Source organism: Rhinoderma darwinii, chromosome 2 (assembly GCF_050947455.1).
Source record: "Rhinoderma darwinii isolate aRhiDar2 chromosome 2, aRhiDar2.hap1, whole genome shotgun sequence".
Taxonomy (NCBI): Eukaryota; Metazoa; Chordata; class Amphibia; order Anura; family Rhinodermatidae; genus Rhinoderma; species Rhinoderma darwinii.
This window is the reverse complement of record NC_134688.1, coordinates 431907331-431933405: the sequence shown is the minus strand read 5'-3', so window position 1 is coordinate 431933405 and position 26075 is coordinate 431907331. Positions and strand designations below refer to the sequence as shown.

The following is a 26075-nucleotide window of genomic DNA, read 5'->3' as shown; positions in this document are numbered from 1 at the left end:
GATGATAAGGATCCATCAGAAGGGAATTCCAGACCATCAGCTTGGACCTGTGTGAGTATTGAAACGGAGTAATAGATTGCGAATTTCTCCAATCAATTTTCAGGTTTGTCTGGAGTTTAGTTTTAAGTGAGAAGAGGTTTATATAAATTCTCAATATATTTACAAAGTTACTCAACATTTTTTATAAACTATAAAATAGTGTTCAAAGGTGAACATACCCTTTAGGGCTGGGGCTACATAGACTTTTTGTAGCACAATAGCTTCAATGGAATTGTGGAAGAGTTGTACATATGTGTGACTTTTTGCGTAGCATGAATACTGATCAATAAGAAAGACATGGGCTGTCAAAAAATTGCATGATAGTGGCTATTGAAATTGTTGCATTGAAAATGTTGTGTGTGGCCACGATGACCGGCACAGTATTCAGATAGAAATCTTCTCCTTTATTTATTAATTTCAGGATAAAATGGCAACACAAGTTTGTCTGACGTGTTTCAGCCTCACTAGTCCTTGGCTAGCCATTGTCCATGGCTTGGACCACTGTGTAGCCCCCAACGTGGCAAAGTAGGTATTATTGACATTCACTAAGCAGACAAGACTGGATTAAGGTTGATGTAGGCCCTGGCAACACAAATTTGTCTGACGTGTTTCAGCCTTACTAGTCCTTGGCTAGCCATTGTCCATGGCTTGGACCACTGTGTAGCCCCCAACCTAGCAAAGTAGATATTATTGACATTCACTAAGCAGACAAGACTGGATTAAGGTTGATGTAGGCCCTGGCAAAAAAAAATTCCCAGTAGCAATATCATATAATTCATGGATAACACTTGCTTTACTAGCAGGCTCTGACAATCTTTATGAGGACAACTCAACTGACCTCCATTGTCTGCTGATGGGGTATACAAGATTCAAAATGTTGGATTTTAATATGCCTGATCCTTTGTTCAACCAGGAGATAAGCGGTGCCAGAGGCATGGGGCAGCTGCTTATCCTCCTCTTCCTATGGCAATAAACATGTTTGACTGCTGTATTTATTATAGTTAGAGGTGTCTAACTGCTAGGAGTGTCTGCGAAGAGCGAGGTGGTGGAGGTACCTCGACAATTGCCCCTTTTGCCCTCCTTATATTCCAGTTTTGCAAGCAGGCATGATTATTAAAGCAGAAAATCTGTATAAACCCTTTGAACTTGTGCTTTTTTTGTTGCCACAACGTTCTCATAAAATAGCAAACGGAAGCACCTTTTCAGAATATGCCATTCAATTTTGGGTTTGTTGCACTGGTAAACCATTGGTTTGTATCTCGATCATAAATGAGCTTGGAAAACACTGGTGTAGTCACTGGAACGTCTATCGATATAATAGAAATTGTATTAATCTATTAGGTAACTGAAGCCTGGGAACCACTTGAAGACAAGACGACCCCAATGTTTTTCGAATACTTAGACGACATAATTGAGCCAAAGTAGCAGGACCTATAGAAGAAAATAATGTAAAGTTCAGCAAATCTGTTTTCTCAGGACTATAGTATTACTATAAGGATTATGAAACTTTATTCCTATGCTTATAGTGTCTCATTATTCAGTACAACCTCCATTATACTATATCCTCTGTAAATGTAAACTTATATGCTATTCTCAATACAGGTTATATACACATACTAAAGCAGGTGTATTCTCCTCAGCAGCAGGGAACACTGATCAGAGGAATCAACAATCCCTACGGTTAATCTTCACAACAATATAACAAAATATATGTGATTTAATGCACTTAGCCTTGTTTTATGATAAACTCACACAATGAAACACATTTGCAAGTTAAAAGTGTTGTCTGTTTTGTGAGAAAGTGTCCTCCAACAATAAGTTGCTCACAGGGTGCCTCCCCAGTAACCAGCTGCAATCTGTGGCAGAACTAGACAGAAAGTGTTCAATTTCCCTGCAGCGCCATCACAGGGCAAATAAAGTATTACATAAATTCCATCAAAATCAATGGACTATCGATGTAAAGTATAACCACATTATTGCAGCCTGAATTTACTTGCTGTGGTCGACTGATAAAAATATGCAGGTTGTCAGCATTGATGTTACCACTAACTGATAGTTTACACCTAAAAGCCCCCATAGTTTTATTTGACAATTGATTCTGCTAATTTTATTCTATTTAGAATTTTTTCATAATGCAATTATATAAGAAAATGTCTTGAATTTAAATAGTTAATAATGGATGATTAAATAACACAAAACGGTTCTGCTACTAAAATGTACTTGTCAATAATATGCTTTACAACATGCAATCAAAATATCAGAGCGCTTGTACCCTTCGTTCTGGCAATCAGTAGGTGTCTAATTGTGTGGCCCCACATCAATCAAACTCTTTGCATGTCTCTTAGGGCCTGTTCACATCACCGTTCGCTTTCCGTTCCGGGGTTCCGTCGGAAGTGAAACTGAAACCACAGCTTCCGTTTCAGTCACCATTGATAGCAATGGTGACGGAAACATCGCTAATTGTTTCCGTTCGTCACCATTCCGGCAGGTTTCCGGTTTTCCGACGGAATCAATAGCCGAGTCGACTGCGCTATTGATTCCGTCGGAAAACCGGAAACCTGCCGGAATGGTGATGAACGGAAACCATTAGCGATGTTTCCGTCACCATTGAGATCAATGGTGACTGAAACGGAAGCTGTGCTTTCACATTCACTTTCCGTTGCGGGGTTCACCGAACGGAAACCTCAAACGGAACGGAAATGAACGATCATGTGAACAGGCCCTAAGGCTTCATTTAGGTCTGTGTCAGGGTTCCGTTCTGACAGGAGGCTCCGACGGAATGTCAGAACGGGACCCTGACGCAGATTTGAACAAAGCCTAAGATATGTCAACGTTTTTTTAAAAGACTGTGATCCTTTAAACTGCCTTTGATAAAACACAAACACTATGAACAAGGGTATCTATAAAATTCCCCTAAGGGGTTAAAAAACTGTAGGCACACAGTGCACCACTCTATCCAGTTCCCAGATTGTCCCCAAGTCATGCCGAGATGTGGCCGAAGGCAGCTGAATGTGGGGCACAGTATGCTTAAATCATCACAAATTTAACCCTGTATCAGCAGGTAAAATTTATATTTAAAAAAAAAAGCTCCCTTGAAGGGGTTGTCCCATCACAGACAACCCATTTTAAATAAGAGCGGCCGCTACAGGGAATATGTAGTATTATACGAGGTCATTTATATGTCCATACATGGATGGACCAATCCATCAGAGCCTCTGCTTGTTAGTGACTTGCCTCTCTCACTCATAGACGGGGGTCCTGAGTGGGAAAATCCCTCTATAGCGTCAATAAGAGTTTGTACAATTGGGACATGAACATGAAATTAATCGGAATCATTACCTTCTGCGACCATAAGGGTTCGCTCGACTGGACTCCTAGGTACTGATAGTTCAATGGGGTATTTGCCTTCCATGTTTTTATACTTGACATTGGCTCCATAATCAATAAGCAGTTTGACAATCTCCTGACTTGTTCTTCTAGCTGCAGCATGCAATGGAGTGTCCCGCTGTTTGCCATGGTTTACATTCGCACCTAGAATAATAATAACAACGTTTAGTATATCTAAAGGCAATGGACATCACTGCTGCAACGTTTTTTCTATTTTATTGCATGTATTTTGTGCTAAAATAAATTTTTGGAATTAGTTTTTATTAAAATTTGTGTAACATTTTCGGTCCGGAGCCTGCATGTATTACAATATATAGCATGCTGCAGAATTCCGTTCACAGTGAAATACGACAGATGATCAGTGTGACGGGCTCAACCTCTTCTGTGATGTCCTGAACGTTGATTTATGCTGAAGTATGACCAAATCAGAGTCGACTTATTTGATCATACTTCAGATGAAAGTCTAAAGTAGACTAGAAAGTGTTTTGGGTTGTCCTCACTCAGATTGTAACATCATAAATGCTTTAGGAAATACCTTCACAGAATTTTAACCCCTTAAGATACAAGCCAATGTTATACTTCATTTTATAATTCCGCCTTTTGCATTTCAGAGGTCATACTGTTTTTAATTTTAGATCAACAAAGTTCTACAATGCATTGTTTTTTGGGAACGAGTTGTACTTTCTAACGATTGCATACATTGGTGGATATACAATGATGTTTCATTTATATTAGTAAATGCATGATGATAAGACTTCATTCTACCAAATATATATATTATTGTGTGTTTTGCCATGTATATAGTGTGTGCAATAAGTAGTGTTGACTTCCACCCATCACATACAGAAGAGTAGGCGGACAGCAAACTGAACTGTAGCAACTTGTGCCAGGAAGCTGCTGCCAAGGCAAATAAAATCATGTGATCCATTAAAGGAGGCCTAGATATGCAAGATAAGTACATAGTCTTACCTTTAAACAAATTTATAGTCAGTCACACATGAAATACTGTATACAATTTTGTGTGCCTATATATATATATATACACATATATATATATATATATATATATATATATAAGCCTTCGCTGAACGGGAACCGATGATCAAGTGATCTGTTCATACCCAGGACTGTAAAAATGACTAAGGGCCATCCAATACCCATGAATTAGGTTTCATCATCATCATCATCATCATAGATAGGTTTCTTTGCTGTAAGAACAGTGAGACTATGAAGCACTTTGCTACAGGATGAGGTTATGCTTGATTCTATGATTTTAAAAGGGGTCTGGATGTCTTTCTCTAATAGAGTATTTGAGATAAGTCACCGATACAGGGATTTATTCTGATTGCATATTAGAGGCTGGAGGGATTTTGCACCTTTAATGAGGACAATTTTCTTTCTCTTATGGGGGTTGTTTTTCCTGCACTTGGATCAAAACTGCAAGATAATAGGCTCAATTTGATGGACTTACCCAACCTTAATATGTAACTATCTGTAATGTACGTGGCTGTGGGCTGTAAGCTCCAACCTCCCTCTGACAGCCGCAGCCACGAGTCGGCAAGTGCTGGCCCCAGTTTCCTCCTCAGGAGACGCCAGCGCTCGCGTCCACTCACCTCAGCCGGATCCAGTAGGATGCGCGCGCACGCTCGTGCCTGCTCTTAAAGGGGCAGCGCGCGCACCTGACCTCGTGGATGAACTTTGACTCGTGAGTACCCTCACTGTCCAGCCCCCTAGTTCTATGCCGGAGCATTGTTGTGTTCCCTAGTTTGTTTATGTGATGGCCTCCTAGTGTGTTTCCTGTTCCAGTCCCTGTTCCAGTCCCTGTCCCTGTACCTATACCTGTTTCCAGTTCCTGTTCCTAGCAGTCCATACATTCCTGGTCTAGCACTGAGCTGTGCCAAAGTCGTGCTGCGCTGCATCCACGTCTGTCCTGCTTCACCTCACCTGACGTCCGCCTGCTACCTAGTCCCAGCCGAGCCTGCCCTGCTGCTGTCTGAGCTGCCACAGGTACCTGTAGAACTATAGACTCTCACCTGCTCCCTGTTGGCCAGCTGCCTTACCGCCAAGGCAGTACGGCCCAGTGGGTCCACAGACCCTACGTGACACTATCACAACACAGCTATAGTGATAAAATCCCCTACATAGTACTGGGATAACGGATGGTATACATGCCTGTGTTCTCACAGTTTTCATTTCACCTCTGTTACCTCAAAATATATGCTTCTATGTTTGCCACAGTACTAAGAACACCATGGTGAAATAAGGTACTAACTATACATTACTAATATGGTAGATGTACTATTCTCTCATGCATTGTCTTACAAGACATTGTTACCTAATTCAAGGAGTCTCTTGACACAGTCTGTTTTCTGATGGGCACAGGCTAAATAAAGAGGGGTACCCTTGTTTTGAAGTTCTTTCTCAATGTCTGCTCCATATGCTATTAACATTTCTGTACATTCTCTGTGACCTATGGAGACAAAAGATAGTTGGCCAGATGATCGTGTCATATCGATTCTGTCCATAATAGAAAATTGGAATAAATAACTAGCAAATAAATGATCTATGTAAGCTGGCCCGCCGCCAACAATGCAATTTATTCCCACTGCCAATGACCAAATGGCTCTCTAGTATGGACACAAAATGAGGCAACTAGATGGGACAGTTAGCCACTTGACCCAGATCATTTCAGGTCCGTCGGTGAGGTTATGAGAAGAAATTGCAAATAGAACAAGAATGGTCACATGTAAAATAAATAATACAACATAATTAAAAAAATGAAGCATCGGATATATTCTGCACTAATTTCTTTGTGTTACTCTAAACCAGGGGTCTCAAGCACGCGGGCCGCATGCGGCCCCTGGGGATGTCATCTGCGGCCCGCGGGACACAGAGCCGCTAGTACAGACTCTGCTCCAAGACTCTGGAATTCCCTGACATCGCTGTACACATATGAACAGCGATGTCTGGGGCTTGCCCAGAGCCGGAGTCCCGTGCAGAGCGCTAGTATAGGCTCTGCTCTGGGACTCTGTGGAATTCCCTGACATCGTTGTCCATATATGGACAGTGTGTCAGGCTCTTCCCCAGAGCAGGGACCCGGGCAGAGCGCTTGTATCGGCTCTGCTCCGGGACTCTGTGGAATTCCCTGACAACGGTGTCCATGTTTGGACACACGATGTCTGGGGCTTCCCTAGAGCTGGAGTCCCGGGCAGAGCACTAGTATAGGCTCTGCCCTGGGACTCTGGGGAAGCCTCTGACATCGCTGTCCATACATCGACAATAATGTCAGGGGCTTCCCCAGAGAATGAGTCCCAGTGATGTCGGGAGCACAGCTGGAGTCCCAGGAAGAGCCTACTAGCACTTTGCCCGGGACTCCAGCTTTGGGGTTGCCCCTGACATCTCTGTCCATATATGGACAGTGATGTCAGGAGCAGAGCTCTCAGCTCTGGGCAAGCCCCTGAGATCACTGTGGCAGCATCTGTGGAGGGCACTGTGGCAGCATCTGAGAAGGGCACTGTGGCAGCATCTGCGGAGGGCACTGTGGCAGCATCTACGGAGGGCACTGTGGCAGCATCTACGGAGGGCACTGTGGCAGCATCTACAGAGGGCACTGTGGCAGCATCTACAGAGGGCATTGTGGCAGCATTTACAGAGGGCACTGTGGCAGCATCTACAGAGGCCACTGTGGCAGCATCTACAGAGGACAATGCGGCAGCATCCACAGAGGGCACTGCAGTACTATCTAAAAAGGGGCTGCCCAATCTTGACATGTGTGTCTGCCAAACGCTGCTAACTGAGCCGCCGGACTGCATTTAGCGACACTTAAACTGGAAAACTAGACTGTTGAAATAAGCACGTGGAGAATTCTCTCAAATTTTAAACCTAGCGGTATTATTATAGTAATGTAGTATTGTTATAGTAATATAGTATTATTATAGTAATGTAGTATTGTTATAGTAATGTAGTATTGTTACAGTAATGTAGTATTGTTATAGTAGTTCAAATAACTAATTGATTAACAATAATTTTGTATGGTATCAAATTTGAAAGTAATGCGGCCCGTCAACTTCACATTTTTTCAATATGTGGTCCATTTACCCGGCCGAGTTTGAGACACCTGCTCTAAACTAAATGTAAAAATGCAGATTAGAGCTTCCATGACCCGATAGCTGAATTGCCTCTATAGCATAATCCAGTTATTCCCTCTTTTTAGAACTCTCAGCTTTGGACTCTCTATAGAGCCACTCATTTAAGTCAACCTTATTCTACCAATATTTTTAAATCTTCTCAGGAACTGCAGACACAATTTCAACTACCTGCATCTACAGATATCTTTGTTTACACTATGCCCTTTAACTGGCCATACACTTGAGATCGGTATCGGATCGGAAATGTTAAAATTCAACAGGTCCTACCCTTCTCCCCACTGAGATTTTCCATTGGGGGAGAGTCGGACACCACCAAACACCTTAGATGGTCGGCCAGTCCCACTAAAACACCATTGTATCATTTTACTCACTATTTGGTGTACTTAGAGGGCTTTAAAGTTCTGATTTCTAGCCCATATGCACTGGATTTTAGCTAAACTAACTGTCATGGAGCTCCCAGTAGCCTTGTGATGGTAAAACCCCCATCTCTACACTGGCAACTGCAGAATGGGCAAAAGCAATAGAGTCACACATGTATGATGTATGTGTCACCAGCAGCAAATAATAAAATGGTTCAGCTGTTTATTATACACCTACGCTACCTGACTCCAGTCCACATCCATGAAGACTAGAATCCCTAGCAAAGATTGCCCCAGATGTTTCTCCAGGGGAGCAGAATTCTTCTACCTTATATTGCACTGCTCAATCATTTCAGTGATTTAATAGGAGGGGGTTGAAGTTTTGGCTGAAATTATAGGCGCCAGATACCGCTTATCCCAGCTGTTTATTTTGTTTATTGGGTCTGATAGATGAGGAGAAGGGGACGCATCACAATCACATTTTCCTAAAAAGTTCTTAGTGCGGAAGGTGATAGCATTGAGGTGGATAGGTCCCCAACCACCTTCACTGACAATTTGGTATAATATAGTTAACACTACCCTTGGTTTTGAGCGGGTTGGATATAAAAATCATGCCTACCCAAATAAATTTCAGAAGTAATGGGGTGCATGGTGTTCCTTCTTCTTACGCTATTTCGTTCCCCCACATTCTATACATACCATCTGTTCTGCTACATGCGAGACACCCTTTACTATAAATATGTGACTTATGGTTGTTATACCTGTTGCATTATATAACTTAAAATATTGATACTAACGTACGGCTGTGTTATTTTCATTCTTAGGGCTTGTTCAAACGTAACGGAATTGCTGCATATTTTCTGTCCAGAATTGTGGACGGAAAATACGCAGTGGAATACAGTAGCAGCAAAGTGGGTGAGTTTTAATGAATCTCATCCACACACTGCATAAAATTTCCATCCCGAAATACACCTGCGGTGCGTTTTTTTTGTTCCACATCATGTAAATTCCTGCTGCGGAAAGTGGACTCAATTGCTGCGTTTTTCAGAGGAGATGTCACCATCTCCCAACAAGGAGAAAACTGCAGCAAACTCTGCATCATTCTGCAGTAAAAAAACGCTGGAAATGGTGCCGTTTTTCCACAGTGGAATTGACATGCCTTGGAATAAAATTCCGCACTGCAGGTCAATTTCAGAGCGTTTTTTTCTGCTCAGTATCTACGCAGTGTGAGGATGAGATTTGTTTTATCTCATCCACTTTGCTGCTACTGTATTTGCTGTGGATTCTCCGCAACAGAATACCGTTGGGTAAAAAAAACGCAGTATCATCACAACGTGTGAACTGACCTTTAGGCTTCGTTCACATCTGCGTCAGGGTTCCGTTCTGGCGTTTCGTCTGAGCTTTCCATCAGAACGGAACCCGGATTGAAACAAACGGAAACCATAGGTTTCCGTTTGCATTACCATTGATTTCAATAGTGACGGATCCGTTGCAAATGGTTTCCGTTTGTCACCGTTGTTGAAGGGTTGCATCATTTTTATGGAATCAATACCGTAGTCGACTGCGCTATTCATTCCGTCAAAACGACGGAACCCTTCAACAACGGTGACAAACGGAAACCATTTGCACCGGATCCGTCACTATTGAAATCAAGGGTGATGCAAACGGAAACCTATGGTTTCCCTTTGTTTCAGTCATGGTTTCGTTCCGACGGAAAGCTCAGACAAAACACCTGAACAGAGCCCTGAGGCAGATGTGAACGAAGCCTAAGGGTATGTTCACACGGCCTATTTTCAGACGTAATTTGGGCATTTTACGCCTCGAATTACACCTGAAAAAAACGGCTCCAATACGTATGCAAACATCTGCCCATTGCTTTCAATGGGTTTTACGATGTTCTGTGCAGACGTAATGGACGCCGCGAAAAAAGCGTGCACTTGTAAAAATGTCTGAAATTCAGGAGCTGTTTTCGCCTGAAAACAGCTCCATACTGTCAGACGTATTTTGTTAAGACGTGTGAACATACCCTTAGACTTATTTTTTTGGGCAAAAAATATAAATTGTAATTACGCCATTGTTTTATTTTTTTACATTCTTCACAATGCATTATAAACTATATGTTCTTTATTGTCATCATTACTGGAATACTAAATATGTGTAAAAAACGGTTTATTCTTTTTGATATACTTCATCGACTTTAACAAACGTTACCTTTTTTGTTTTGTAGTAATAATAGGGATGCCCCGCTGTTACCTCAGGAGTGCAGCTATTTTCACAGCCATGCTCTCGTAGGAAATCCCGCAGGCGCTGCAGCGGTTACCATGGAAACATTTGGATGTACAGGTATGTCCATATGCAGCAAGGGGTTAAAAAAAAAAATCTTGCAGATGTAGAGTGCACGCTCACTGACCCGCACTATTACAGTATGTTCACACGCAGTGACCAAAAACATCTGAAAATATGGAGCTGTTTTCAGGCAAAAACAGCTCCTGATTTTCAGACGTTTTTGTAACTACTCGCGCTTTTTCTCTGCGTATTTTACGGACGTTATTGGAGCTGTTTTCGCGTGCTTCTTTTTCGCGGGCGTCTTTTTACGCGCCGTATTTTGACAGCTACGCGTAAAATAACACCTCGTGGGAACAGAACATCATAAAACCCATTGAAAGCAATGGCCAGATGTTTGTAGGCGTAATGGAGCCATTTTTTCAGGCGTAATTTGAGGCGTAAAATGGCCGAATTACGTCTGAAAACTGCGTGTGAACATACCCTTACTGCACCGTGCAAGAACAAATCAAATCACCACAACATGTGCTCCTGAGGGGCAAAAACATGTACAAAAAGTGTGGAGGGAAAAACGGATTGAAGAGAAATTCTATATTATTCTCTATTCATATAAGCAATACTGTGGCCAACTCATTCTGCAAATTTATGTATAAAAGGTTGCTAATAAATATAGAACTTCAAACTAAGGCCTCATTTACACGAGCGTATTATACGCGCGTGCGACGCGCGTGCTTTTCACGCGTGTCGTACGCACCTATAATAGTCTATGGGGCTGTTTAGACGATGCGTGAATTTTGCGCAGTGCGCGTGCGTTGCGTAAAACTCACGACATGTTCTAAAATCGTGCGTTTTTCGCGCATCACGCACCCATTGAAGTCAATGGGTGCGTGAAAACCACGCATGCCGCACGGAAGCACTTCCGTGCGAACTGCGTGATTCGCGCAAGAGCTGTCAAACTCCTGAATGTAAACAGAAAAGCACCACGTGCTTTTCTGTTTACAAACATCCAAACGGAGTGTCAAATTCGAGATGAGCGCACCGAACTTCACCGGGTTCGGCAAAACTCGTTTTGACCGAAACCGGTAAAAAATGTTCGGGTACGCGACGTCAGGAGACAGTCTCTGTCCACGGTGCTGAAAGCGTTAAACTGGTTCAGCACCATGGACAGTGACTTCCGCTCCGAAAATCCATGAACCTGTAAAAAAAAAAAGACGTTCTGACTTACCGATAACTCCGGTCCGACCTCCCGGGATGACAGTTAAGTCCAAGTGACAGCTGCAGCCAATCACAGGCCAAGCACAGGCTGCAGCCAATCACAGGCCAAGCACAGGCTGCAGCCAATCACAGGCTGCAGCGGTCTCATGGACTGCGGCGTCATCCTGGGAGGTGGGGCCGGATGACGAGAGAGGGACGCGTCACCAAGGCAACGGCCGGGAGACCGGACTGGAGGAAGCAGGCAGTTCATGGTAAGTTTGAACATCTTTTTTTATTCACAGGTTGGTGTATATTGTGATCGGCATTCACTGTCGAGGGTGCTGAAAGAGTTACTGCCGATCAGTTAGCTCTTTCAGCACCTTGGACAGTGACGGGCGTCGACTAGCCTCATCTCTATGATGGCGGCTGCGCGAAAATCACGCAGCCGCGCATCATACACGGATGACACACGGAGCTGCCAAGTGCCTTTTGCGCGCGCAAAACGCAGCGTTTTTTGCGCGCGCAAAACGCAGCGTTTTTTGCGCGCGCAAAACGCACACGCTCGTGTAAATGAGGCCTAATAGTAACATCACTTTTCTCCCATCACTACCAATCTGTATGGAGCATTGACATTTTCTACTACATAAGATTTAGGCCCCATGCACACGACCGTAGCCATGTGCACGGCCGTGATTTTCAGGTCGGCCGGCCGGCTGCGGAGTGTCACGCGCGAGCCACCCGCAAATCGCGGGCCATGCACGTGGCCACGTCTATTATTTCCTATGAACCTGGACCGCAGAACACGGCCGTAATAAGACATGTCCGTTCCTTCCTGGGCCATGCACGGACCGTGGAAACCACGGTCATGTGCATGGGCCCATAGGAATGAATGGGGCCACAATTCTCCCGTGGATTTTCAAGGGAATTGCGGCTGCAAAAGCACGTTTATGTGCATGGGGCCTAAAGCACATCACCTATATACGTCATACATGTTTGCAGCAGAGAGTATGTGCAGTTATGGGATGGTTATAGTTTTAATATCTGACTGGATTTGACCTTTATCAATAGAAGAGAGTGTAATGTGTTACCTCTTACAACTGCTTCATGAAGGGGAAAGGCAAGTTGAGTTTCCAGCTCTGGCTGGGCGCCATGTTCCAATAACATGCTAACACAAGCAACACTTCCACTGCTACAGGCATTATACAGAGGAGTGATCCCATCAACCGTCACAATATTTATCTGGAGAGGAACCAACATGGAATTAGAGTTATGTGTTAGGGTATGTTCACACGGCCTATTTACGGACGTAAATCGGGCGTTTTTGCCCCGAATTACGCCCGAAAATAGCGCCTCAATAGCGCTGACAAACATCTGCCCATTGTAAGCAATGGGCAGATGTTTGTCTGTTCACACGAGGCGTATATTTACGCACCGCTGTCAAATGACGGCGCGTAAATAGACGCCCGCGTCAAAGAAGTGACCTGTCACTTCTTTGGCCGTAATTGGAGCCGTTATTCATTCACTCCAATGAATAGCAGCGCCAATTACGGCCGTAATTGACGCGGCGTTCAAGCGCCTGCACATGCCGGTACGGCTGAAATTACGGGGATGTTTTCAGGCTGAAACATCCCCGTAATTTCAGCCGTAACGGACGCCCTCGTGTGAACATACCCTTATGGGTGCAGCTAATAGTAAGGGTATGTGCACACACACTAATTATGTCCGTAATTGACGGACGTATTTCGGCCGCAAGTAGTGGACCGAACTCAGTGCAGGGAGCCGGGCTCCTAGCATCATAGTTATGTACGATGCTAGGAGTCCCTGCCTCTCCGTGGAACTACTGTCCCGTACTGAAAACACGATTACAGTACGGGACAGTTGTGCTGCAGAGAGGCAGGGACTCCTAGCATCGTACATAAGTATGATGCTAGGAGCCCGGCTCCCTGCACTGTGTTCGGTCCGGTACTTGCGGCCGAAATACGTCCGTCAACTACGGACGTAATTAGTGTGTGTGCACATACCCTAAAAGCATCCTGAACCATGGATCTGGGCTGTGTGATTAATAACGTGGGATCCGGGATCTGGGACTGTATTCTGAGGCAATAAATAGAATTGGTTTTATTATGAGAAGTCATGCGCTGACTGTCCAAAAGTAGTAGTAAATGTGCATTACTGCCATCTAGTGAGCACTTTTAGTATTGCACACTGAGTTGTCCGGAAGATCACACTCACACGAGCCCCATTCTCAAGTAAAACCTTTGCACAAGACACATGACCTCCTAGACATGCTTCATGAAGAGGAGCAATCCTGTCTATTGTCAAAATGTTCACATTAAATCCCTGCAAACAAAAAAGAAATATACTGTTAGGAAATTGAGTAGCACAATTTAGTAGGAGCACCCTTCACACAGATTAACAGCACTCTGGACCCCAAGTATAGAGATATTATAGGTTGTAACTCTATCCAGCCTTGGACTACATTGGACCAACAAGAGGAAATTATTCTGAGGACTAAGTTTCAAATGGGGATGTTGTCCGTTGGACTGTTGGAGTCCATTATTGTGTCAGAACCTGGACCCTCTGGCGGATCCACGAGTGTTCTGGTGGGCCAACGCTGGCTCTATCCCCACCTAACAATTCAGTGTAGGTGTATGGTCGAGCTATACCTGAGCAATCAGTGTTTTCACAGTCAGAAGTCTTCCATGAAATGCCGCATCATGTAGAGGAGATCTGTCTGCCCAAGAACCTGCAAAATACAAACGTCCAAAAAAAAAAAAGCATGATAGATTTTTATACACAGGTGATAAAAGGTGCTTCACTACGATAGTTATTATTATTATAGGTCGTGGCAGTCCTAGTTGTGGAACTAAAACAAGAAGGTCTAGGTTGAAGGCTACAAATCAAATTACACCACTAGGGGTGGTCAGCAAACGTATTTTGGGACCCACTATAACGACAAGCTACCATTCAGGAGCTTCAATCGTGAAAACATGCTCAGGGGCAAATTTATCAAATATAAGACCAACCGTAATTCTCTCCTGGCCCTAACCAAAAACAACCCCTGGTCAGAAACTCAAGGAAGTGCTGTGTTTTTAGAGGGTAACTAAATGTTCAACAAACTTCTGACATATCATAGTGACATGTCAGAAGTTTTGATTGGTGGGGGTCCGAGCACTGAAACCCCCACCAATCGCTAAAACAAAGCGACAGAAGCGCTTGTGTGAGCACTGAGCCGCTTAGTTTCTGTTTGGCTTTTTCCGGAACTCAATGTAGCGGAGTACGAGCTCAATCGAAAGTCTATGAGTCCGTACACTGCTACATCGGCTTTCCGGAAAAAGCCAAACAGAAACGAAGCGGCGCAGCGCTCACACAAGTGTTATTGCTTATTCGTTTTAGCGATAGGTGGGGGTCTCAGTGCTCGGACCCCAACCGATCAAAACTTCTAACATGTCAGAAGTTTGTTGAATCTTTGGTTACCCTTTAACTGCATGCCAGGCCCTAGTGACGCAACTGATCAGGGCCATCGGGGCAGAACAGGTGGAACTGCTATCAGGGGCCATTACCCACCAGTTCATGCATGGGCGCTATGAGGTTTCACTTATAAATTATGACTAAGTACAGAACCATATTTAATAGGCAATGATGATGTGCAGACCTTCAGTAACTGCACAGGCTCCAATTACCCCTCCGCCATGGACCCATTAAATATAAGGTATGGACCTTTAGAGACTGTATAAAGATCATATTATTCCCCTTAATTTAAAAATCAGCTGTGACTGCACTTGAGAAGTAGTGTTACAGTCTTCTTTAGGTGCCCAACAAATGTACACAATATAAAAAAAATAACAATATTAAGCCCTTTTTCAGATTTTAATCTTCGTTTTTTCCTCCCCACCTTCCAAAAGCCATAACTTTTTCGGTCGATATAGTCCTATGAGTTCTTGATTTTTTCGGGACGAGTTGTAGTTTTTTGTAGCACCATTTATTTTGCCATATAATGTACTAGGAAACGGGAAAAAAATTATTTGTAGGGTAGAAATTTAAAAAAAATAGCGATTCCTCCATGTTTTTTTTGCGCGCCGTTTTAACGGAATTCACTGTGCAATTAAAACAACATGTTAACTTTATTCTGTGGGTCAATACAACTACGGCGATACAAAATATATATAGTTTTTTCTATATTTTACTACTTTTCCAAGTAAAAACCGAAGTGTAATAAAAGAAAATTTATTTTGTGTCGCCAAATTCCGAGAGCCGTAACTTTTTTATTTTTCCGTCGATTAAGTGGTATGAGGGCTTATTTTCTGCGGGATAAGCTGTAGTTTTTAATAATATTATTTTGGTGTACATGCAACATTTTGATCTCTTTTTATTTCATTTTTTGTGGGAGATTAGGTGACCAAAAAATAGAGATTCTGCCGTTTACAATTTTTTTTTTTACGGCGTTCACCGTGCGGGTTAAATAATGATATATTGTAATAGTTCAGACTTTTACGGACGCGGCGATACCAATTATGTTTATTTATTTTTTTACTATGCTCTAAGGGGAAAAATGGGAAAAGGGTTTTTTTTTTAACTTTTAATTTTTTTTACATAAAAAAAACAACCTTATTTAACTCATTTTTTACTTTTTTTATTAGTCCCCCTAGGGGACTTCAACCAGCGATCGTTAGATCGGTTGCACGATATACTACAATACTCATGTATTGCAGTATATTGTGATTCTGACAGGCATCTATTAAGCTATAACAGCCGACACCAGCATCGTATGGAGCGGGATCACTCCGTGAGCCCGCTCCATACTTCCCCTACCCGACTTTGGCGTATGGATACGTCAAATGTTGGGAAGGGGTTAACAAAGGTTGATGAACATAATAGGGAACTAATAATGCAGGATACTTGGGAGGTGTGAGGTAAAGGTATCAGAAGCCACACAGAAAGAAGATTACAAGTCACATATGGCATGTACAGACGATTTTATTAACATTGTGATAACAATATACAGATGTGTCCACTCTAACCTTTGCTTGAATTTGGTTAAGGACTCCAATTTCTCATGAAACAAATTCAACACAATATCGTGACATGCTAGAAAAACCCTTGACAGGCTGCAATTCATATAACAACCACTAGGTCACACACAAATATAGCATAGACATCTTGTGACAGAGTATTTCAAAATCATGTTTTTTTTTACAAAGCTGGTCATCTCGCGCTACACATCTCAGTATATGCTGATCTAAGAGAAAAGGTAAGGAAGGACACATCTGTATTTACAATACTGTACTAAAGTCAGACACCACTTTTTAACCCCTTTAAGCCCATTTGTTTTTCTATGGAGTCAATGAAAAACGGCTCCAAAATCGTCTCAAGAAGTGACATGCACTTCTTTTACACGGCCATTTTTTTTACATGGCCGTTTTTCAAAACGGCCACGTAAAAAAAACGCCCAGTCGGAACAGAATGCCGTTTTTCCCATTGAAATTGATGGGCCGATGTTTGGAGGCGTTCTGCTTCAAATTTTTCAGCCATTTTTCAGGACGTTTACGGCCCGAAAAACGGCTGAAAATAGCCTGTGTGCACATACCCTTTATTACATTTTTACATCTGAGTAGATATTTGATCCCTTATTTTCTAGTGGGACAAGTTAGGCTGGGTTCACACAGCGTTTTTTGCTGCGTTTTTCACCCGCAACCATTGAGCTCCGCGGGCATAAAACGCAGCGAAATATGCTTTCACTGCCTTCCATTGACCTCAATTGGAGGTCCGAGGCGTAAATGCCCGACGATAGCGCATGTCCCTTCTTTTTCCAGCGAGCCGGTTTTTCCACTCTTGGGAAAAAAACGCCTCAGCCACCCATTGAAATCAATGGGAGTCATTTTCGGACGTTTTTTGGCGCGGTTTACAGCGCGGTTTCCGTGTCAAAAAACTCAGTGTGAACTCCCCTTATAGATTTTTTCAGCTTCAGGGGTACACATTAGTAAATCTTTTATTTTTATGAATTTTTCCCAATGGCTAAATGCATAAAAAATTGTCTATTTTATGAGATCCTTGGCAGCTTCTTTGTTGACAAGTACTTGAGCGTCACAACAGTGTGCTTGGGCTCATCTTGCTGTAAAAGGATTTTTTTCACAATCAAATGTTTTTCCAATGTAAGGGTATGTTCACACGCAAACTCAAAAACGTCTGAAAATACGGAGCGGTTTTCAAGGGAAAACAGCTCCTGATTTTCAGACGTTTTTTAAGACACTCGCGATTTTCACTGCGTTTTTTTTATGGCCGTTTTTGGAGCTGTTTTCAATAGAGTCTATGAAAAACGGCTCCAAAAACATCCCAAGAAGTGACCTGCACTTCTTTTTTGCGTCCGTTTATCAAAACGGCCACGTAAAAAAACTACCTGTCGGAACAGAGCGCTGTTTTTCTCATTGCAATCAATGGGCAGATGTTTGGAGGCGGTCTACTTCCAATTTTTTGGCGTTTACGGCCCGAAAAATGGACGAAAATATGCCGTGTCAACATACCCTCATTGCATTGTGTGCTAATAATTATTGATGGCATTCCTAGAGATGTGATCACTGGAACACCCGCAGATCATAGGGCTGCTGTGCAGGGTCAGACTGGCCCACTAGTGTACTAGTACACCCCCTGGCTCTGAAACAATAATGGGACCCCAAAGATTTAGCAGAAGACTACCCCATTTGAAGGTGACTTTGAAGTCAATGACTTTCCAATATGGTCTATTTCTTAAAAGGGTTATGTGGGGACGAAAAATTATTAGCAGTGCACTCACTGCAGTATGTGGGTACACTCGCTAATATACATTCTGGTCCCCGTCGCGCTGATTGAGATTTTAATAGATATTTATAGCACTGCCGGGGGACCGGAAGTCTAGTTGCACAGCCTTCTTTGAGGACGATACGACTCTTCGTCATGTGACCGACCCCGCTGTACTCTATGTATAAGCAGTAGTACATCGATTACATAGAGTACAGCAGGGCTGGTCATGTGACAAAGCGTCGTATGATCATTAAACCTATTTGATCTTATAAATGACATGTCCTATATGTGTAATGATAAAAAAAAATTACAATACAATTAAAAGTGGACATGTACATATCCTGTATATATGGAGGGTAGACTATTTTTTTTCAATGGTATAACTTTGTGGTTGGGGCTTTTGTTATATTTTCTGATATGTTCACACCGAGTATTTTGGGGGAGGAATATCTGCCTCAAAATTCCGTTTGGAACTTTGAGGCAGATATTCCTCTCCCTGCACGCCGATTTTCACGGCGATTTTCGCGCCGTTTTTCGCCCGCGGCCATTGAGCGCCGCGGGCATAAAACAGCGCGAAATACGCTTTCTCTGCCTCCCATTGAAGTCAATGGGAGGTCAGAGGCGGAAGCGCCCGAAGATAGGGCATGTCGCTTCTTTTTCCCGCGAGGCAGTTTTACTGCTCGCGGGAAAAAGACGCCGACGCCTCCCATTGAAATCAATAGGAGGCATTTTCGGGCTGTTTTTGCCGAGTTTTGCGACGCGGTTTCCGCGTCAAAAAACTCGGCAAAATACCCCGTGTGAACATACTGCTTTTTGTTTGACTAAATAAAAGGGTGATCTCCGACTTTTTTGACAGAACTACAACTATATAAACTACACCCACATATACATTTAGCAAAACTGATTGGATCTGCACATATCATTCCGTATTGATGGCAAAAATAGTGTAGTTAAAAGCACTATATAAAAAAAGGAAAACTGAAGGCTCCATTAGAGGGAAACCTGTCACTTCTACAGAAAAGGTGGCAATGTATTTTCAGCCTGCGCAAAGATGCTAGCATTGGGGCAGACAAAGCAGTCAACAAATCTCAAAATATAGCTCTGATCAAGAATTATAGAAGGTTTTACTCTCCCCTACCGGTATGTTCCCACGGGTCGGATACGCTGCGTAAAATTATGCAGCGTATCCGACCAAGAACCTACAGGGAATTCAGTCCAAAAAAAAACGCATCAAATTGTGGTGCAGGTTTTCGGGCTGAATGTCCGCTGTGGAAACAAGCTCCTGGAAAAAAAGTCTATACTTACCCATGGCCGTTGTCATGGCGTTCTTGTCCCTCTGTTGTCTGTGCAACCCGGCTTCCTGGGATGACTCTGCAGCTCATGTGACCGCTGCAGCCTGTGATTGGCTGCAGCAGTCATATGGGATAAAACCTGATCCCATTAGGCTGGCCTGGACGAACAACATAAGAAAGCGTCGCTATGGCAACGACCAGGGTAAGCATAGACTTATTTTTTAATACATTTTACACAAAAACAGGCCTTTTTGATTATTTTTTTTTGCGGCGGAATCGCAGCGTTTCCACCGCAGAAGTTGAAACACTTGACTATTTGATGCGGATTTTACATCCCCACTGAATTCAATGGAGAAAACCTACAACAGAAAATAAACGAATATGCAGTATAAACTGATTTAAATTCCGCACCGCAGGTCAATTTCTGAAAGTTTTCGCTGTCGATTTCTTCAAAACTCATTCACTTTGCTGCTAATGTAAGTGATGCGGAATTTCCTGACAAACTGAATAGCGGAAATTCCGCAGCGTTTCCGCTATTTTGGAATCCGGCCTACAGCAAGCTCTTTGAGGTGGAAATGGAAGCGGGGGTTCCGCAGTAGTAAAAACATTTTTCAGGCGTTCCCCCATGAATGAAAATCACTGGCCTGATGAATGCTTTGCACTGTTTTGGCCTTCGAGATTAGTAAAATGGTATCAGTTGCACAGCAAACGGCTCTATTCTTTACAGAAAACACATGCACAGTACACTTTTTGTTCCTCTTTTTATTAACGTCAGTGGACAGCGGATTTGACAAATAGATCAACTGTTATATCAGTTTTGTTCGGAATAACAGTTATAACATCTGTTCGGCTGGCCGACTTTTATTATATCTCTCTACATATATTCACATATATACAGCCTTCATTTAGATGCATATATAAACATACCTCCCTGGAACGTGTGGCAGATGTGATTACCATAAAGGGCATTTCTTAGTTCCCAGGATAAAGAAGTTATTCCAGATAATTCACGTCTTTTTGAGACCTCTGTGGTTATATAGAGAGCCATTTGGAGCGTACAGACATAACATTGCTGAAGCTGCTGGAGTCTCAATGACAGCAAAACAACACCACGTGACTGAGTAGTGGACGCCTCTCAGCAGCACCAGTATCAAATCTCATCTATGACCATCTGTCTACTAAAGGGCCACTAAACATAAAGCCTGCAGCTTATAATAGTACCTCTTATATAAACTGCTGCTATTATCATTAATATATACTTAGAAAAATATATTTACGTATATAAGTAAATGATTCTGAAGGTTCCCAGAACTCGAGATACGCTATATGAAAAATAATGTCGTTAACATGGGAGCAGGGATTTTTCTGGAACTATTAAAGATATCCACGTTGTTATGTGATTGTTCTATAATTACGTATGCATAAAAATAAAGTGAAGCAACTTCTAACCATTTTGTGTATAAAGCTTCTATGCAGACTCCATGGTAACAGACTACAAACAAACCCATGGTAGTCTGATCCTTTGAATCTATCCCCTACTTCTTCGTAACATATGTTCTCTAGATTAGCAAGAAGTGGGGCATCAGACGACAAAGTTTGTTTGTAGTCTGTTACTATGGAGACGTACAGGTCCGCATAGGAGCTTGACACACAAAATGGTTGAACATTTTAATGAACACTATTTGCAAAGTTGCTTTATCATTTTAGACGTATTGGTGCAATAAAACTAATGGTTACAAAGGTGTACATAGTCCTTAATAAGTCACATCGTTTTTCATTCACCTTTGAAAATGTGTTTTGGTTTAGTATATTTTTGTGTACTGGTCTCACTCTCAACAAGGCAACTAGTTTCATATCACATTTCTTGGCACTTACAACAAAATCACACAGGATGTGGCAAACCAAAAACGGTCATAGGCCAATACTACTAAAGATATTGTTGCGAAGACGAGACTGAATCACGATAAATACAGACAGAGGGGCCGGTTTATTAATCTGATCGTGCATAGGCATTGACAGAATACACGCTAAAATGTGGCACATTTCTGGTGCACGATGTAGAATCAAATTTTAGATCCATTTTGAAGCAAATGTGCCAAGAACAGATGTTTGTGCTTCACTGGACACTTTCCAAAAACATCTAAAAAATATGGCTGGGTGGAAAGGGGGCATGACTTAAAATGCACCAAAATTGGTATAAGGAAGAGAAAAATATCTAACATGTCTATCAAGATGCGCCAAATTTATCATACAGCATCCGCCACTGTAATAAATTATTATATTGAATATTATTGTATACAGAAGTTATCAGTCTATTAGCAAAAGCAAGTCTAATGTACAGTACATAAAATTATCAAAATTATCTGATGTATGTAAATGTATACAATAAAGAATCACCAGCTAATACATACAATACACATAACTTACGTACCTTGTGATACCCCATAGATCTCCTCTGCTATGCGGGCAGCTTCTTTTCGATTCCCCCGAACAATGTAAAAATGAGTGAGCAGAGCCAGTGAGACTTTGATCAAAAGTTTAAAGCAGAAGAGGGCAAATATTGCCACATAAATATTACTAAAGGCCAGAAGGATAGAACTACTCTCCATTGTAGCAAACTCTCCAGCTGAAAAGCTTTCACTGTAGCAGTCTATTTTTGGCATCCCTAAAAATCTATTTTAGAACTTTCCACTGCTGGTTGACTTCAGGGAACCCAGGACGGCAAACACACACCTACATATACACACACATATATATATATATATATATATATATATATATACACACACACGCACACGCACACATACATATATACACACAGACACATACACTCTACAATATATTAATATACACGTATATCTACACATGAAGAGAAAATACTGCACTACTTACTTTGTTTAGAGTAAGGGCGGATTCAGACGCTCGCGCGGACCTAGAGAAGTCTATGGGGCAGTGCAGAGAGTCCGTGAGTTTTGCACAGCATTAGTGCGCTGCGTAAAACTCGCGACATGTTCTATGTGTCGGCGTTTTTCACGCATCACGCACCCATTGAAGTCAATGGATGCGTGAAAATCACGCATCCCCCACGGAAGCACTTCCGTGGGACGCGCGTTATTCGCGCAATAACAGTAAAAGAATGAATGTAAACAGAAAAGCACCACGTTTACAAACATCCAAACGGAGTGTCATAAAGATGGCGGCTGCGCGAAAAGCACGCAGCCGTGCATCCATATGAACAGGGCACACGGTGCGGTCAAGTGCCTTTTGCGTACGCAAAACGCTGCTGTTTTGCGTGCGCAAAAACGGCACGTTCGTCTGAATCAGCCCTTAAACCAAGAAGCTCAGGTAAGAAATCTTATAAAGGCTATGAGGTTGGAAAGAAGGGTCTGCTTTTTCCAGAAACATCACCACTGTTTACAGGCTGAGCCTGGTATTGCAGTTCAGCCCCATTCCTTTCAATAAGGCTGTACTGCAATACCAGTCACAGCCCATAGACAAAAGTGGCGCTGTTTCTGGAAAAAAAGCAGACCCTTCTTTCTAGACCACCAAAACCTTCCTGACCCATGGGTGCATCAACGGACTGTAGAAAAATCGAGTCATGGCTTTACTTACCAGTCTCACATTGCACCAGTGTTCTGTTGAACATCCATTTCTCTCTGCTTGACATGTATGACTTCACAAGTTGCATAAGCGTGTTCATTTCCTTCTATATACTTCACAAACCACAAAGCAAATGAAGCTATGGCTCTGGTTTACGATGCATTTTTAGCAAAATAGTGGTCTGTGGGAGCAAAATGCCCCAAAAAATGCCACAAACAGAGCACGTGCCAATTTGAAAGAAGAAAACAACAGAAGTGTCCACATTACACAAAAATGCATCACATGAAAAGGTGAACAATTATTTTTCACTAGCATCTTGCTTTTGTTTTGCAAATTAAAAAAAATGACGAAAAATGCCCCAACCCAATGGTTGTTCCTGCTCCAGAATTCTATTCACATTCCTGTCTGTGTCATCCAGAACTTGTGGATTCATCGGATCTTGCTGAACTCCCAAACCTTGGCTTTATCCCGAAATTCTGTTTTGGTGACTCTATGGATCATCCCTCTCGGGTTCCAACTCCAGCTAGTTTTACTTACTCCTTCCTGGCATGTTGTTGTATCTCACTTGGCACAACTACCTACGACCTTGGCAAGTTACAATTATTTTCTACCCCCTTTCCTAGCTGTGACCCATGGCAGATTGTTTTGAGGGCAATTGGCAGGACACCATCCATTTCCTATTGTGAAAAGTAGTTACCAATTAGTTACCACATGTAATTTTTATTATGGGTGGCATATATACAGCCGAAATACCATGGGCCATCGAAAATTTAAAAATAATTTCGAAAAACTCCTGTAGCTGGGTCTTCCAACAGTCAGAGAAGGAAAGATATGTTCACAATTTGGTCCATGGAATTACTTGACTGCAGGAAGACCATTTCTTTTTATTTTGCCTGATCCATTAAATTAAAGGATCGCTGTGAACATCTTCTAGAAGATCAAACAGTAATAAATTTCACGGGGGTTTTGTCAAGAACGTATTAGAGCACAACCAACAAGTGGGCTCCATGTATCAAAACTGAGAGAGAAAGTGGCCTTGTTTCATTTTTCTAGAGCAGATTAGAAAGTGAAAGCTGAACCCGGACTGGTTCTATGGGATCACCTTTTTTGAGACAGGTTTGATATTTGAAGGTCACTTAGGATGTTATCGTTCTCTTCGAGTTATTTGGGTGAAAGATTTGTGTGTTATAAGAGAACGATACAGAAACTCTACTAGAGGTTCAGTAGACCCTTAAGAAATCCAGGTAATATCCATTATATGGATGCTAAAAGGCTCCAGTATTCCAGCACCTACCTGAAACTTGCTTTAGAGATTAGTCTGAGAGATGTTTTCGGTAAACCATTTAAAAGTTTTTTTTTCACCAGAAGTAGTAATGCTGGGATATGTCATTACTTCATGACCAATGGGGGTACTGACCTCTGGGACCCTTGCCGAACAAAGGTGTTTTTCTCTCTGCACAGTGCAGAGAACTGCAACACCGCTCCATTAAAGTGAATTGGGCTATGTTGCATTTCCTTGCACAGCAGGTGGATGGGACCTGTGTAGTACATGGAAAAATGGGACATAAAATAACTTCTACATCCTTTCTTCTAGTAACAGTTCACATGACCTAATTCATCAAGGATGATGGATATGCGCCTACTGTGATGGCTGAAACCCTTCTCAAGTCGATATATGTGTCCATCGTGGTGTTATTCGGAAAGAATCAGATAATTAGGGATAGATTTGTGTGGCCAGGAACACCCCACTCTTAGGTAAATGGATTTATAGATGATCTGTGGGAAAGGATCTCAAGAAAAGTTTGATGATCCCTCTGTTTATATGGCTATCCGTGATATACCAGTTTCAGCTCTAACTCATGATAGGTAGATTCCCCAATCTAATGGCCACTATACTAGGTTAGGAAGGGAGAGGAGGATCCAAGTTTTTACCTTCAGGGAGCATCAGGTCCCATAAAGAATAGTTGGATGCAGTATTTTGTAAAAAAAAAAAAAAAAAGAGGGGCGCTGTCAGGAGTAATTCATATAAATAAAATGACTGCATTATATTGTTTGAGATACGTTTTTAATCTTCTCTTAGATGATAGGGAATACATTCATTTAATATACTGTAAATAGCACATCATCTGGCATTCCAAACTAATGGATACCAGGATTCATACTAGGAAGAAAGTCATTACCTTATATGGAAGTATTTTTGGGGGTATACCTATATGTACTTGGCATCATCTGATTGGTTAACGTGTTTTAAGTGAGAGCATGAACCTATAAATAAAGGCTCCGTCCACAGCCATTTTAGAATTTCTGTACATCAAACCATTGTATGTTCAAACTCTCCCGATCGGTCATTTTTGTAAATATGACCGAGCAGGAAAAATTGCACATACAATGGTTTGATGTCACGAAAATCTAAAATGGCTGTGGACGGAGCCTTTATTTATAGTTTCATGCTCTCACTTAACACCAATTAATAGATGATGCCAAGTACATATAGGTATACACCCAAGAATACTTCCATATAAGGTAATGGCTTTCTTCCTAATAATCCATTAGTTTGGAATGCCAGATGATGTCATCTTTACCCAATCTTAGATGATAGGGAATACATTAATTGAAGAGATTAAAAACATATCTAATACATATCTCAAACAATATAATGCAGTCATTTTATTTATACGAATTACTCTGACAAGGCGCTGCAGCGCTTAAGTAGTAGTTCAAATCTTCATTTATGAGGCTCAGTAAGGGTATGTTCACACGGCGGGGGTCCGTAACGGCTGAAATTACGGGGATGTTTCAGCCTGAAAACATCCCCGTAATTTCAGCCGTACCGGCATGTGCAGGCGCTTGAACGCCGCGTCAATTACGGCCGTAATTAGCACTGCTATTCATTGGAGTCAATGAATAGCGGCTCCAATTACGGCCAAAGAAGTGACAGGTCACTTCTTCTACGCGGGCGTCTATTTACGCGCCGTCATTTGACAGCGGCGCGTAAA

General features: G+C 42.2%; 1 protein-coding gene across 4 annotated transcripts; it reads right to left on the bottom strand.

Moving 5' to 3' along the window:
* Positions 1-422: 422 nt before the first annotated feature.
* On the bottom strand, positions 423-22088 carry ASB11 (ankyrin repeat and SOCS box containing 11). Of its 4 annotated transcripts, none has more exons than XM_075854420.1 (7): positions 21911-22088; positions 14077-14156; positions 13643-13750; positions 12499-12649; positions 5762-5896; positions 3379-3570; positions 423-1470 (listed from the first exon to the last, which is right to left on the bottom strand). In XM_075854420.1, the coding sequence occupies exons 1-7, from the start codon at positions 22086-22088 to the stop codon at positions 1346-1348; spliced, it is 969 nt and encodes a 322-aa protein (XP_075710535.1). In that variant the 3' UTR covers positions 423-1345. The 4 variants fall into 4 exon arrangements, with proteins under 4 accessions (XP_075710535.1, XP_075710536.1, XP_075710537.1 ...); XM_075854421.1 differs by lacking the exon at positions 21911-22088 and adding an exon at positions 20407-20552; XM_075854422.1 differs by lacking the exon at positions 21911-22088 and adding an exon at positions 19493-19580.
* Between the last annotated feature and the right edge of the window lie 3987 nt (positions 22089-26075).